This window comes from Asparagus officinalis, chromosome 3, assembly GCF_001876935.1.
Source record: "Asparagus officinalis chromosome 3, Aspof.V1, whole genome shotgun sequence".
Taxonomy (NCBI): Eukaryota; Viridiplantae; Streptophyta; class Magnoliopsida; order Asparagales; family Asparagaceae; genus Asparagus; species Asparagus officinalis.
The window spans coordinates 46,597,617-46,612,902 of record NC_033796.1 but is presented as its reverse complement, the minus strand read 5'-3'; the positions used below and the strand labels follow the sequence as shown (position 1 = coordinate 46,612,902).

Below are 15,286 nucleotides of genomic sequence, written 5' to 3'. Positions count from 1 at the left end.
TAGGGGGGAGAGAGAGAGAGAGAGAGAGAGAGAGAGAGAGAGAGAGAGGAGAGAGAGAGGAGAGAGAGGGGGGTTTATATATATTTAGGGTTAGTGTTTATAATTAAAACATAATTAAGAAAAAATTAAGAAAAAAAGAATAATTAGAGAAAATATTTACAATTAATACATAACAATAACAATAACATAACAAATATTAATTTAAAAGTTTTCACTGCATCAAGTTAATTTATAATTATCAAAATTATTAAATAAATATAAAATTAGATTTTTAAATCGTAGAAAATTCTAGAAAATTAAGAAAATATAAATACTCTTTTAAAATAATCATTTAATATTAAAATACCAAAAAAATTATTTTTAACTAGTATCAAAAATTTATGGTCATTACATTCTACCCCCCTTAAAACAAATTCTCAAAATTAAAATAAGGGTGATGTACAAAGAACCTAAGGACAGATATGGAACGATATCCATAATCAGAGGAGAATGTAAACAATAATGACACAGAATATAAGATGTGACAGCTGAGATTCAGCATACAAATAACAAAGATAGCTAAATACAATACTACAAAGTATACTCTACACACAAAATTAATCACAACAAAACGGAACTAATACTAATCATTAAACTAATTCATCAAAAGTTAATAAATATACACAGGTATTAATCATAGCATATAAACAAAATATAATCTTTACACGGACAAATCACACATTACGTAAATCACACACAACATAATAAAACATCGCATAATTAATCAAAAGTGTAATATACACTCAAAATTAATGGAAATACAGATAATTAAAAGGGCACGTATGAATACAAATACACAGAATCAGAAAATATAATTGATCAATCATTTTAAAAAAGTATAACTGAGGCAGTATAATGAATATAAATAATAAGAATGAGGTAAGTAAAACATAAAGAGAGTGAACATATATTTGAAATAGATTGTACAAGCATAAAGAAGCATGTATATTGTAAATAAAATAGTTGATACATATCAAATTATAAAATAACCCAAACATCTAGGCATAAGAAAAATATAAGTATCAGTCAAACATAGTAACAATATGCAAGGAATTATATCTTATATATATTTTATATTCTATAGATTATTAATAATCATTGGTTATATATCAGATATAATTATATATAGTTTATACTAATACTATATACTGATATATATATAACGTATATATATATATATGTCATAATAATAATATATATACATATACTATATATATAAATAATATCGAATAATATATATATACTAGTATACTTATATAGTATAATTATAGTATATATATATATATATATATTTATCAGCTAATTATATTATAGAAAAAAGGAATTCTAAAGTACACCCTTAGCTCCCACCTTAAAGACGCGGGCCTAGAAGCACATCATCTTTCTAAAAAAATTTTGCGATCTCATCCGTTGAAACTTGACTCTACCGTTCTTAAAACCCATATACACTACAATTTTGTTCTCGGTGACACCTGTCATTTTTGCCCCTTTATCCATCGCTACCAATTTTAACGGTTCGACATGAAAAGGAACTTTTTTGCACGGCTCAACGAAATGTCAAAACAACAACGGATTCACCCCAAAAAGTTGGTGTTTTGTTTAAGAAAACGTGTAAATCAAAGTTTTCAACGGAGCGGATCGTAAAACAAATTTTAGAAATTGAATTGATTCTAGGCGACGTCTAGGTGGGAAAGCCGTAGGGTGTTCACCTTAGATTTACAACTTTTCCATAATAATATAATATAAATATATACTACTATATATAATAATTATAATATAGTATATATTAGTAAGTATATATAATTTATTATATAGTAATATATATATAATCCAATAACACATAATTGAAAAAATATAACAAATATATAGCATACAAAATTTGATATAAATATATAATTCAAACAATTATCATTCACTAGAATATATGATAAAGCATATCAACTCAACAATATAAATAATTAAAAGAAGAGCATAAAGAAGATAAAAGACAAAAAAATCTCAACAAAATATAAATCACTAATACGTAAGCAGATGATAAACATAATAAAACACAAAAATATAAAAAAACATAATACAAATAACAAATGAATCATATACAAGCAAACGCAAAAGAAATATTTGAAGAGTATGTAAGCAAAACAAAATAGCAAAGAATCAAATATACATATAGTTTAGATAAAGATAATAGATAAAATTAAATCATAATAAAATATCATACAATCAATTAGTAGAGACATTCAAGATATACAAAAGTATAATTACAAACAAAACACATAAATGCAATCGGCAAATTACATTCAACTAAATAAGACATATAAGGCACAAATTCTAAAAAAATAAAAAATTTCAATTATGTTAAAAAGATTCAGAGATAGTATTTTAGCAACATATGTTTAAACTGGTCAAATACATAAACGCACGTAAGGAAGCATAGATATAATAACAGTAAAGATAGAACATGATGATAATAAACAGTGAAAGTACAAAATACAGATATACAAATAAATATTCAAAGAGTCATAAACAAATGTAGCATGCAATATTACTAAAAAGCACAAGGTATAAGACAAGAACGCAGAACAAATCAGGCAAAAGGACAATAAGGATTATAATAAGGTATATAGTACATACATAATCACAATTAAAAATGGTATTAAGTAAAAGAAATAAACATAGATAGAAACACATCAATACATATAGACAAACAAGCAGAGGCAAATCATAGTAATAATCAATAGTAGGATGAAACGATACACAATAATTATTAGCATACAAATAGTTATATAGCACAAAGTAAATAATGCAAAATCATAGACAGATTCAAAGAAACACAAATAGAATCAAAGCATAAAAACAAAAGATATCAAAGCAAAATAGGTAAACAAGCTTCAGAAACATATGATGTATATAACAAATATAATCATCATGTATAATAAGCGTTAAAATAAAAACATATACATAATAATAAGCCTATAAAAAGTCTGAATACTTATAGTAACCAATCATGCTAACAAGATAAATTATGATGGAAATAGTCATAAAATATTATATGATAAAAATAGACGTAAGAAATCATGCTAACAAGATAAATTATGATGGAAATAGTCATAAAATATTATATGATAAAAATAGACGTAAGAGTAAACAAGCGATTCAAAATAGGCATATTATATAAAACATAATAAGGACATAATTTATATGTATTCGACAAACAATATAATAAATCAGACATATTAGTAATATTCATAAGGTAAAATAATAAATATAACAAGATATAACAATGATAATTATTATTATATAATATTAATTCAGATGTAGCAATATATGGCATAGTAGTCAAAATCACATAATTACAATCAACATAAATATACATAAATGAAGATGTATAATACATAAAACATGAACTATGGAAGATAAAATAGATTTATAAATAAATAAAAACTTAAGAAGGGCATAAATTCGTATAATAAAAACACCGATATATTATAGATAAACATACAATGAATGATTGATGAACATGTGAACATAAACACTGATAACACATGAAATAGAACACGATTAAACACAATTGGTACTAGAAATGATGAATGACTATAAATCAATAAAAAAGTATACATCATTAATATAATAATCTATGTGAATACACTATAATATAAAAAAGAATAGTAAGTATAAAAGAATGAAAAAGTAAAACATAACACAAGTAAACGAAAATAATGAATAGAGAATAAACAACAAACAATGACACAAAAAGACATAAAAATCTAAAAGCACTATAAAATAAACACTAAAAAATAATATGCATATATAATGAATATTGCCGATATGACAAGATAATACATATCGAAAATAAAGAAACAACAACAAATATGCAAATGCACTATTAATAACCCATGAGTAAATACCATGCTTACCCACAAACACTATTTAAAATTATCTTTATATTAGTTATAAAAGAATAATAACTAATGTAACAAAATAACTATATAATTAGTAACTCAATTCTAAACTTAACAATATGAGTAATTGCTTGAATATCAAAATAGAAATACATTTCTCTTAGAAATAACAAAACTAATGTGAACATACTAAAACAACCTAACAAGACAAAACTGACTGATAAGATAACTATGTATTGAAAATATTATGGGTTGAAAAATAAAGAATAAGAATGTAATGCATATGTAGAATATTAAAATTATGAACTTATTAATGTATATCACTAAAAATACGAACAATATACAATAATCTAAAACATAAGTAAATAATAGATTGTATGACAGAAAAAGTGCACACATGCACAATTTAGATATGCGAAAATATATTTAAACAAAAAAATAATATGAATATATCAGATATGCTATGTGATGTATATGTAAAATCTAGAGCAATGTGAAGCACTTAATGAACATGATTTGAACAATTGAAAATATATAAGTAATGATTTTTATTAGACTATGTTACTTGTACGTTTTTAATAAAAAAACATACAATATAACATTGTGTGTGATACATAAAATAATATAATAAATAATGTAAAAATCAACACAATCAAACGATACACGAGTCAAATAAAAAAAAACATAGTGTAAAAATAATAACACATAAAATAATGACCGGTACAAGGAAAGAGAAGTTATAAGAAGAGAGTGTAGTCCGGAAGTGACGATGCAAGAAACAGTGGGAAGCTCCGGAGTTAAAAAGTGATAAAGTTGGGAGTAAGACATAATTCATAGAGATGATAGGATAAGGGCTAACTATAGTCTTACGAATGAAATATGACATGCGTCTAAATTGTCCATTATATTCTTACTAGTGAAAACTCGGGACCGTGATCTGCATTGGGAAAGAGGAGGGTTGTGGGAGCTCGGGGCGACGGCTTGGATCTAGTGATTGCGGGTAGAGGGCTGGTGGAGGAGAGCGCTCGCGCTATGAGGAGGCTGGCGGGGCGTAAGGGAGAGAGGAGAGGTCGCAGGGTGAGGCGCGAGGCTTGGGCGAAGCTCAGGGCCATGGCGACGAGACAGAATGCCGAGGATGCAGTCTATCAGAGAGAGGGGGATGCCGTGTGCATATCTGAGAGCGTGGGTCGGTTGTGGTGTAAGAAGTGAGGAGAGAGAGCGAAGAGAGATGAAGGAGGGGTAGCGTGGTGGCTGCGATGGAAGGAGAGAGAGAAGAGAGAGAGAGAGAGAGAGAGAGAGAGAGAGAGAGAGAGAGAGAGGCTAACAAGCTTAACAAGCTTATGTAGCCAGTTTCTAGCTCTTACCACCAATTTTGAAGTTACGTCAGTGTGACATTCCAATTCATTTCTTAGAATTTAGTGATTTACCTTGTCACAAGCCTAACAAGCTTATGTATCAACTAACTTTTGGATCATACACATGAAATGATATTGGAGATTGTTGAATATATATATTGATTTTATGCTCATGACATAAGAAATTTGTAGTTTCAGATGAGTTAAAGTTTAGTCATCTGAGGAAAAGAGCTCTATTGCATTGAGAGTTTTCTTCTACTTTTGGAGCTGTTAAACTTTATTTCATTTGATCCAAGTATATGTTTTCTTATTGGTCTTTAAATTGAGTATACATTTGCCTTTTGTTGGATAATTGGAGCATGTTAATTAGGTATCTATTTCTAATTGATCACATGTTTTTGTGTCCAGTTGTAAATCTTTTGAAGCTACGTACATTTCTTTTCTTGATGCTGCCACAATGTGAAGGATGAGTCCTCGAGAGTCATGCACGCATCTATAATTTTAGCCTTTGTCAAAACACACATACTATATCTCAACCTCTAATCTTGATATGATAGTTGATTGATGTAAGTAGAACAAATAAAATTAAAGGGTTATTTGCATATATACCCCTTAAATCATGGGTAGCTACAAAAATACCCTCCAAATCTCAGTATTTGCAAAACTACTCCTTAAGTCATCAATTTTGGGGAAAAACTTTATCATCAAAGCAATTAATCATCAACTTTGATAAGTTAATTTGTAATTGCAATGTAAAAACTATCAACAAAATAGTCAAATTTTAGCAACAAGTAGATGATTTGTTGATCTTATGAGTATTTTTCCACAAAGTTGATTTGAGGGGTAGTTTTGTAAATGTTAAGATTTAGGGGTATTTTTTACAAATACCCCTGATTTAAGGTGTATAAATGCAAATAACCAAATTAAGTTACTTATCTCCAATTTTATTTTATTTGTTTGGTTTATATGCAATTTTAAAGATATTTAGTTAAATATAACTTTGTACCAAAAAGAATAACTCTCTAAGAGATAAAATAAACTTCTACACTAACCCTTTTCTGATTATTGCAATGCACCCACTAATATTGAAGATAAATACTAAAGAATCATACAACAAAACTTTTCTAAATGAAGAGTTAGAAAGCATGAAAAGGTTGAAATAGATCTCAGTGCATAAAACAATTATTACTCTCTTTAAGCAATGCCATTGTAGTTAAGAGGTAATGTGAGAAATTAATAGGTTATGAGCTAGAAATTATTGTTGGATTTAATTTTAATTAATTTTATATATTCTGTTTACTATATTAACATTATAAATAGCATTGATTATATAATTTAATAATTGCCTTTTTCTAGATTTAATTCTATCTTTTCATATTCTTACATTCTCCTTCATTAGAAACAATGATTTACTTTTTTATTTTTTATTAAATCTTGCACTCAATGTTTTAACCTTATTACATAAAAAACATTGAACATAAAACAAGTATGTCCAGTTTTTAAACATTTCTTACATAATTAATTTTAATTATTTTCTTACATAATCAAACATAATAAACATAGAATTTTTTACCTTTCTTATAAGTTTTTTGCTTTTTTGTTTATTAAACCTTATAATCAATGTTATAAACTTATTAGACAAGAAAACTTAAAACATATAACAAATACGTCCATGTGCAACGCACATGCACTGTACTAGTGGTAATAAAACACCAATTCCCTTCAGTTAGCTCGAAATTTTGGATCGAAGTTATTTCGGGTGAACTTTGATTTCGGATAGCGGCTTGAAGAACCGGGCATGGCAACAGGTCAGATTCGACCCGATAATGTAACAGGTTCACCCTACCAATTCTTTTACCTACGTCCTACTTTTTTAATCTCATAATAACCTAACGTTATTTTGTTAAATTTCTTTCTCAAATATTCACATTGTCAATTTACCTAAAAGTCATCTTAAATTTAATAGTCTACGGTTCACCTTAACTTAGTTCATGCTGCTTCTTTTTTTAACCAGTGTAGAATTTTTACCTGTTGCCAGAGAGTCGAAGAGTTACACCGATGAGTCAAAGGGAAACTAAAATTCACCCTCTAACATATCGTGTATAGAGAGAGCCGAACGCTCTTCTTCAAAACACCAAAGAAGATTAAAGGGAGGACACAAATTGTCATATAATGTCGTATGTACCTTAATTCCTCCTTGAAACTAAAACAGGCCAAGCTGGGCATAAAAAGCTCGAGCTCCAATTGATGTTTTAAGCCACAACTCAACCAATATGTATGAAAGGAACTAGCTCGAATGATAATAATTATTTCCAAAGTTTCCAATTTCATTTATGGGTTCATTTGGTTCATTGTCTGTCCCTACCTCCACATCTTCGCATGATCACCAGGTTAAAGTATCAATTTTGTGGATTTACTCTTCGTGGAAGCGCAGCGAGCATCTATGCTGTTGGATGTTAAGACTTTGTGGCACTGCAGCGAGCACGCATCCATACCACATCAACATAGCACGAATCTGTTTGATGTTTCTTCACGACATGCTGCTTCCATGACTAGAGCCAACCAGCACCCTGGCGGATTTCTGATGGTGATGCAGGAGCTCACTTGACCTGTATTGTAACATGCTCTACATCACCAACCAGCCCATTTATGGAACCAGATCCACATACACAAGCACTCGAACAGACGAAATTAGTCATGCATGCATAAACCACAGGCACAACTGAAGAAAGAGCTGGAAGTCAAATCTGAGAATAACATCAAAAGCCGACAGCAGCTAGACGATGAATGGGGATTGAAAGATGAATGACTGATAACCAAATAATTCAAAAATAGATTTCGTGATTCTTAGCATTTAATCTGCTCTGGTTACAGCCCAAGATGGTCAGAGATATAACCGTCCTGATACAACTTTAGTCAGTAATTCTACTCTTAAAAAGATACGTGCGCTATGATATGAAATTATAGAATGGGCTTCACAGGTTATGTGAAAGAAAAGATCGCTAAAGTGTACATGACCTAGCCTAATCTCCAGCCCCAACACAGCTCCTCAGTTTTTCCGCTTGCTCATTAGAGTAAAAGTCCAAACTGGTATATGCACAGCAGCACACCTTCAGTGATTAGTACCTGTACATATAGCATATCGATTGTGATTGAATCAGAAAGGATATCTGCATCCCCTTATGCAAGAAGAATATGCTAGTGTGGCTTTGTAAGATATCGGCTAGAGACACCATGCAGCAACTTGACAAACCCAAGAAAGCTCAGTTTCCCATCCGTGTGCCTGATCCAGTCAGTGAGTACAGAATGTACAGGGATCGAAGGGCCAAGCCCCAGCTCCTGAAATCACCAAGACAAAACTGGTAAATATTTTTCATCGCTCAGATAAAGACAAGTCTCCTGCTGATTAAGGTTAGTAATATGGCACAGTGTTTAAAGCTGGACATACCGAAGCAAGTTCATCAATTAATATAGCTCGGTTTCCATCCTTCTCAAAAAGTTCATACGCACAACGAGCATGTTGCTCCCATCTATCTAGTCCTTCAAGCTGATGTACACTTAGTGCAGCTGCACAGAATTCATCAAAATCCATCCTTCTGTATTGAAGGGCACTCAACTGGTATGGAAGAAAACACAGTTTTCATTCTTAATTTCAGTTGGAAAATATAACAGGGTCAAAAATAAAATTCAAGTGAGATAGAACAATATCAAATTACCGAGACGAGAAAGTCCTGAACACGGGATTCTTTCATTATATCAGTAGCATTTTTCATCAAGGCCTAGCAAGCAAGTAACAAGGAGTTATCAAGTGCAGAGTATGTATTCACGTATTGGCAAAAATTAGCATTGCAATTTATTGAGAAGTATTAGTGTGTATCACAAGGATATCTAACCATCTTAATGTTTTCCAGGGTAATGCATCCATTCTTATTTGGCTCCAATAGTGCAAACTGCTCCTTCAAATAAATTAGCTCGTCAACAGCCAATGTCTTTGACAGAGCCTGCAAGACAAAAAGAAAGCTTTTCATTCATTAATATCTCATTAAAGTCAACCTTAAAAAGGATATAATTCAAAAACAAGTATTCATGAATAATTTGACTGAATTGCTAAACTCTTCTCTCTCTCTGCATGCTTGAAAACAAAAGAAAATAGATTGAACTGCTAAACTCTAATTCTTAAGAATATAAATAATTCTCCTTTCCTATACTATCAACTATTTCTACAATCATTATACATATACAACTATATACTTAAAAATAGTGATAACAAAAATCTAGTCATTCAATAGCAAAGACCATAGTCAAGAAACCTGTCAATTCGATCAGCAATCTAATTCATCAGCTAACTACTTGAACTACTTTAAACCAACAACTATATCTTAAATTCAGGTGTCCACAGATATCATTACAGAAACTGAGCGATGCAAAGCAATAAAGAAATCATTATATCAATAAATACGCACCCTTAAAGCAGATTTGCGCAATGATGAAGAGCGCATGTAGGACTTCAACAGTCGGAAGATTAGAATATCAAGGGGCACTTTAATCTCACTAGAACTTCTAATCCAAGGATGAGCTGCAGACAGAAGCACCGATTTCATCAGATAAGGAACAGAACTTACTGTATTAGGCATATGTAAGAACACTCACTCAATGCCTGTGCAGCACTCATTCTTCTTCGTGGATCTTTACTCAGCAGCCGCTTAACAAAATCTTTTGCTTCAGACGACAGAGAGGGCCAGGGTGACTCATTGAAACTTGGATTAGCTTTCAGAACAGTTCTAAAGATACCAGACTCAGTTCTATCCCAAAATGGACGACTGCCACAAAGAAGAATATATGCAATTACACCAATGCTCCACACATCAGCTTCCGTGCTATAAGACCTATGTAGAACTTCTGGTGCAACATAATATGCACTACCAACAATATCATTAAGCCTTTCATCTGCAAACCACACAAGCAAACAGATGAAAAGTTGCCAAAGGTAGAGAAGATGTCAATCAGATAGAATATATAAAGCCATTTTAAGACCAGTAAATTAAAAAATTGATCAAAAGGATATAAAGGACAAACATACGACACTGAGAACAAACCTGGTTTCACAAAGTCGGATAAGCCAAAATCTATAGCCTTCAACTGGGAATTTTCATCCTTGGAAGCAAAAAGGAAATTCTGGTCAAGGGAAAAACAGATATATTCAGCAAGTTGAAATACAAAAATATGGCTAATAACTACTTGCTAGACTACTGAAACAGAAATGCAATAAGTGAAGATGGAAGGTGTATTTATACACAGCAGCAGCTTAGGCAGGGTCAAGATAGAAGGACATTTTCTATGCTCTTTAGTTAGAAACTTTTGCAGTAAATAAACGATCTAGTTTGTTTCAAATAACATTGCTAATAAATAATTGAATATGTTACCACGAACGTCCACAAAGACCAAAAAAATAAGCTTTCAAATTACCAGTAACAACCTCAAAGGAAGCAGAATTGGTGCATGATATGTGAATTGTAAACATAACACGGATGAATACACCCCTGCATGACATTTAAAAGAGAAAACCTGCTCACACGCCTTATTTTCCTGTGATTTTCAAGGAATTTTAACATGACGTACCTAACTGCATGTGTCATTTGGCTTCTAAGCTCACCTTATCCCACATGTCAAAACTCATTCTGACTCCTAATAATTTGGGTTGGGGAAAACTGTATATGGTTCAATTTTAACTGGAAATGCCAGCAACCCTAAACCTCTATTTACCAATCCATTATTTCCCCTGTGCAAACAGCAGGAAATAGAGCAGAACTTCATGAAAATTTTAGAACCTGTCTGTGGTACAAATGCTTCTTCCGTCCACATGTCCAATTCCCCAAAAAATAAACATCAGGTATTTTATTATCCTGAAGTAAACTGTCCAACCATTGCCTCTACTATTTTCATTCTTCATGTAATAAATTATTCAAGCATCAATACTTTGGTATCCCAGTGCAGGATATTAGATTTAAAACTGAATCACAGGGAGCACATATTGAATTGGAACAGATCTCCCAAGTATCCAAAAACAAAACGGTATTCAAGAATGTAAAAGCACATGCTGCTATTGAATGAAAAAAAACACCATGAGAAAATGATGCTCGAATTATAAAACGTATGCATGAAATATATTTTCCAAAGGATAACTCATGGCTGTTAATGCCGGAAACACAAGCACATGCAGAAAGGAGAAAAAAAAGAAGTATAATATCTTAGTATCCCAGCTTAGAATGTAAGATATAAAATTGAATCACAGGAAGCACAGATCATACTTTGGAGTAGACCTCCCAATTAGCCAAATGCAAAATGACACACAGGAATGTAACAGTATATGCAGCTACTGCGTGCAAATTGGTTCACATATTGAATTATAAATACGCTAAAAGTGCTTGCCAATCGTAGCATGAATTATATTTCAGAGAATATAACACATGGCACTTATGCAGTAAACATTTCGAGATACTAAAGAAACAAAAGGGGCTGGTAACTTGGTACCTCATTTAAATTAGAAGAGAATTAAACAGTACAATTAACAGAAAACAATGAGGCAAGTGAACACTAAGCTAAAATGCGTGCCCCATGAACAACACATTCCCTTTTCTTAGAAAGATTTTTCACCCTCCAAAGAGACTCTCACATGGTCATTGCCAAAAGACCAAAAACTTTATCAAAACAATAAAACTTGGATAAAATCAAACCCTGCAACCTAGATTCACAAGTTAACAAGCACTGTTAAAGACAGGACGGTAACATACATCTATGAAAATTACCTCTGGTTTGAGATCCCGATGAACCACTCCTTGGAGATGGCAGAATGCAACAACACTCAGTATTTGTACCAGCACAGCTTTCGCCTCATCTTCTGAGTATTTCCCACCCCTAGACAACATATTTACTTTAGGTAAAAGATCATAATAAGTAGGACCAATGAGGATGTATATCTAATATAAAACCAAAAGTTAGCAAGAAAACATACCTTGATAGTATTTTCTCCAACAGCTCTCCTCCCTCACATAATCTGAAAGAGCCAATAACAAATTGTCAGAATAATAGTTGTGAAAAAAAATCCAGATTTAATACAAGAAATTTTTTTTGTTAAAATTTTGTTCCAGACACATATAGCAACTGGTGTATCCAGAGCATGTAATTTAAACAAAAGTTTTACATGCAAGTGAACTTAATGGTGTTTAATTATTGACAGAGGTAATGAGTTTGACGGAAAGTAAAAAGGTGTACTGTTCAATCGTACTGCACATTTTTCGCCTCAATATTTCTATTTACCTAACGCCTGTCTTTAATGGATATATAAGACCCGAAGCACAATTATTGTAGGTAGTTCACTCCTAATATCACAATTTATCTCTCAAAAGGAAAAGCTGTAGCAGATTTAAACATCATATATATTAATGTCACAGAAAGGAAGAAATGTACAAATTGTTGAATATCTTCATAGACAATCAACTATCTCTCCATTAGTATAACTAAAGCAAGAAAAAATTCAGAAAAACAACAGCATTGAAACATGAAACACTTTGTGTATTTTTTTCAGCTGTCACAGTAGTAATAAAATCTAAATTGCAATTTATTATCAACCACAATGCTGGAACAAAGCAGCTTCTGAATCTCTAGCATAAAGAATGGCCTTGGCTACAATCCAATGTATTGCTAAACAGCATATAAAATTAAATGCATTGCATTTGTGTATCAGACGAGATAAGAGGAAAAGGATAATGTCATGACAGGAATTTCAACTTCCTTGTGGTGGTGATTTAAATCACAAAGTGGACTATGCTATTGATGATTAACACCTATATACGATTGGAAAATTCGGAACATTAATCATTTTTGTACAGAAACTATCCATGGATTTATTCCTAACTGCTTAGGGCATCCCACAAAACAAGTAGCAGTGGATGCATCAACAGGAAAGGGGGAAAAAGCTGATATAGATGTTATAGATCAAATTTTCAGTAAATCAGCCCTTCCATAAAGAAACCAAATGAAATCAAGATTTCACGTTCGCCTTTGGATTAGTGACGTTAAAAATGATCACTCAATATCAACTACAGTGTAGCTTCCCAAGCTAGCAATGAGGGATATACTCCCGCTACGCACTCCATATTCCAAAATATAGATTTACCATCTATTGGGAATATTCAAATTTTTTTATTCTCCCAAAAACCTTTCATGTAATTTACCAATTCCTTATCCAGCCCATATTAACTATCATCACTTGTTTTGTTATTGAACTCTACACTTAGTTTACAATTACATCAATGAGTGTGAGGACCTCAGATCTCATGGGTGGATTATAAAGATGAAGAGGTGTCGATTGTCAATGGTTTACTGTGTTGCGTAATTTGTATCTACCACCTTGTGATGGTTTTTTTTTTTTGAAAACATATACTGGCTTGCAAGTTAACATTCTAATAAAGTAGCATAATGTACTTGTAAAAGAAAATAAAAAGTAAAGCAATTGAGAAAAACAGCAACAGTTTTCGAAGCAATAACAAAACTTACTCCATTACTATATACACATTGTCTTTATCTTCATATGCATCATAAAACTGAACCAGGTTAGCATGACCTGTTAAAGCACTCAGAATTTTCACCTCTCTTCTAACATCCTCAATGGATATCGTGGTCGTCATCTGCCAGAAAATAATTGTTTCCATTTCAGTCAAAACTACTTCAAAATTAAAAATATAGATATATAACTTCTGCCATCAAACCATAATATGGCCATATCGTTAGAAACATATATAAAAATAAAATCATAATTAGAACATATTATATAACCAGTTTATTGCTATTGGACACTGAGCTATTGGTGTCTACTGCATCTTCAAACCTAATAGAAGAAAATGCATACTTTTTCTCTTATGTCATGGGCAACATAAGGTGATTTTCTCCCACGTATTTTCTTCCATCTTTTTTTTTACCTTTCAAAATACCGCATAATAAGCAGATTCTGAGTATGTAGTATGAAATATGTTGCACATCCTAACTAACAAAATATTATTAGTTCAAAGGTCACGATGTTATACAAATGGGGGCTACACACACAAAAACAAACAAACACACGTACAAACAAACACACAAACAAACAAACAATCAAACACACAAACACCATCACCACCACACACAATCTAGAAAATAACGGATAGGCAACAGAGAAAGTTATCTCATATTCTTCCTATGTACACATAAACAGGGGAAAAGCTTAAAGTGGTCAAATTGATACAGTTCACAACATTTCCATCTTCATCTGCAAGTAGCAATGCATACGGGGCAGTTTAACATCTCATAACCAAAGAGATCAGCAATTACTAAAGAAATAATTTTTTTTATTAATTACAACTTGAACAAAATAAAACCATTAAAAATTATAACTTTTACCTTAACCTTTGGAATGACCTTCACAGCAACTTTCTCCCCCTTCATCTCCCCCTTCCTAAACTTAGCTAAACAAGTATACCCAAAATGCCCTCTTCCCACCTCCTCCCCCATCTCAAAATTCTTCTCAAACCCCTTACCGAACCCAAATCTCTTGTCCAAAAGAGCCCCGGTCCTCTCCTCCTCCTCCCCCTCCTCCGGCTCGCCGGCGACGGCGGCATCCTGAAGAACCGCCGGGGCGTCGACGCGGCGGACCGCGAGGGGGATTTCTTGGAGAAGAGGGAGTGGGCTGGGCTTGGAGTGTAGAACGGGAAGAAGGGAGAGGCCCAGGGCTTTGTCGTTGATAGTCTCTCATCGTTTTTGCTGGTGGCCGTGGTCGCTCCCTTGTCTTGAGGCCGATCTTGATCTTGGGGTCGATTGGGTGGGGATTGGGAGGGGGTTTGGGAGGAGAAAGGCGAGGGTTTTGCGTAGCAGATGCCCATTTTTTTTTTTTTTTCAGGGGGGGGGGGGTGGTAAAAAAAAAACCCTAGACTATGATGGCATTGTAATTGGCTGTTTCTC

The 15,286-nt window shown here is 32.4% G+C and overlaps 1 protein-coding gene across 1 annotated transcript; it reads right to left on the bottom strand.

The window, feature by feature from the left end:
- On the bottom strand, positions 8,088–15,073 carry LOC109834018 (CDPK-related protein kinase-like). Its single transcript, XM_020401903.1, has 11 exons — positions 14,729–15,073; positions 13,850–13,980; positions 12,306–12,347; positions 12,100–12,208; positions 10,390–10,468; positions 9,944–10,240; positions 9,757–9,869; positions 9,187–9,294; positions 9,010–9,072; positions 8,742–8,909; positions 8,088–8,632 (listed from the first exon to the last, which is right to left on the bottom strand). Exons 1-11 carry the CDS (start codon positions 14,837–14,839, stop codon positions 8,492–8,494), a joined length of 1,362 nt encoding a protein of 453 aa, XP_020257492.1. The 5' UTR covers positions 14,840–15,073; the 3' UTR covers positions 8,088–8,491.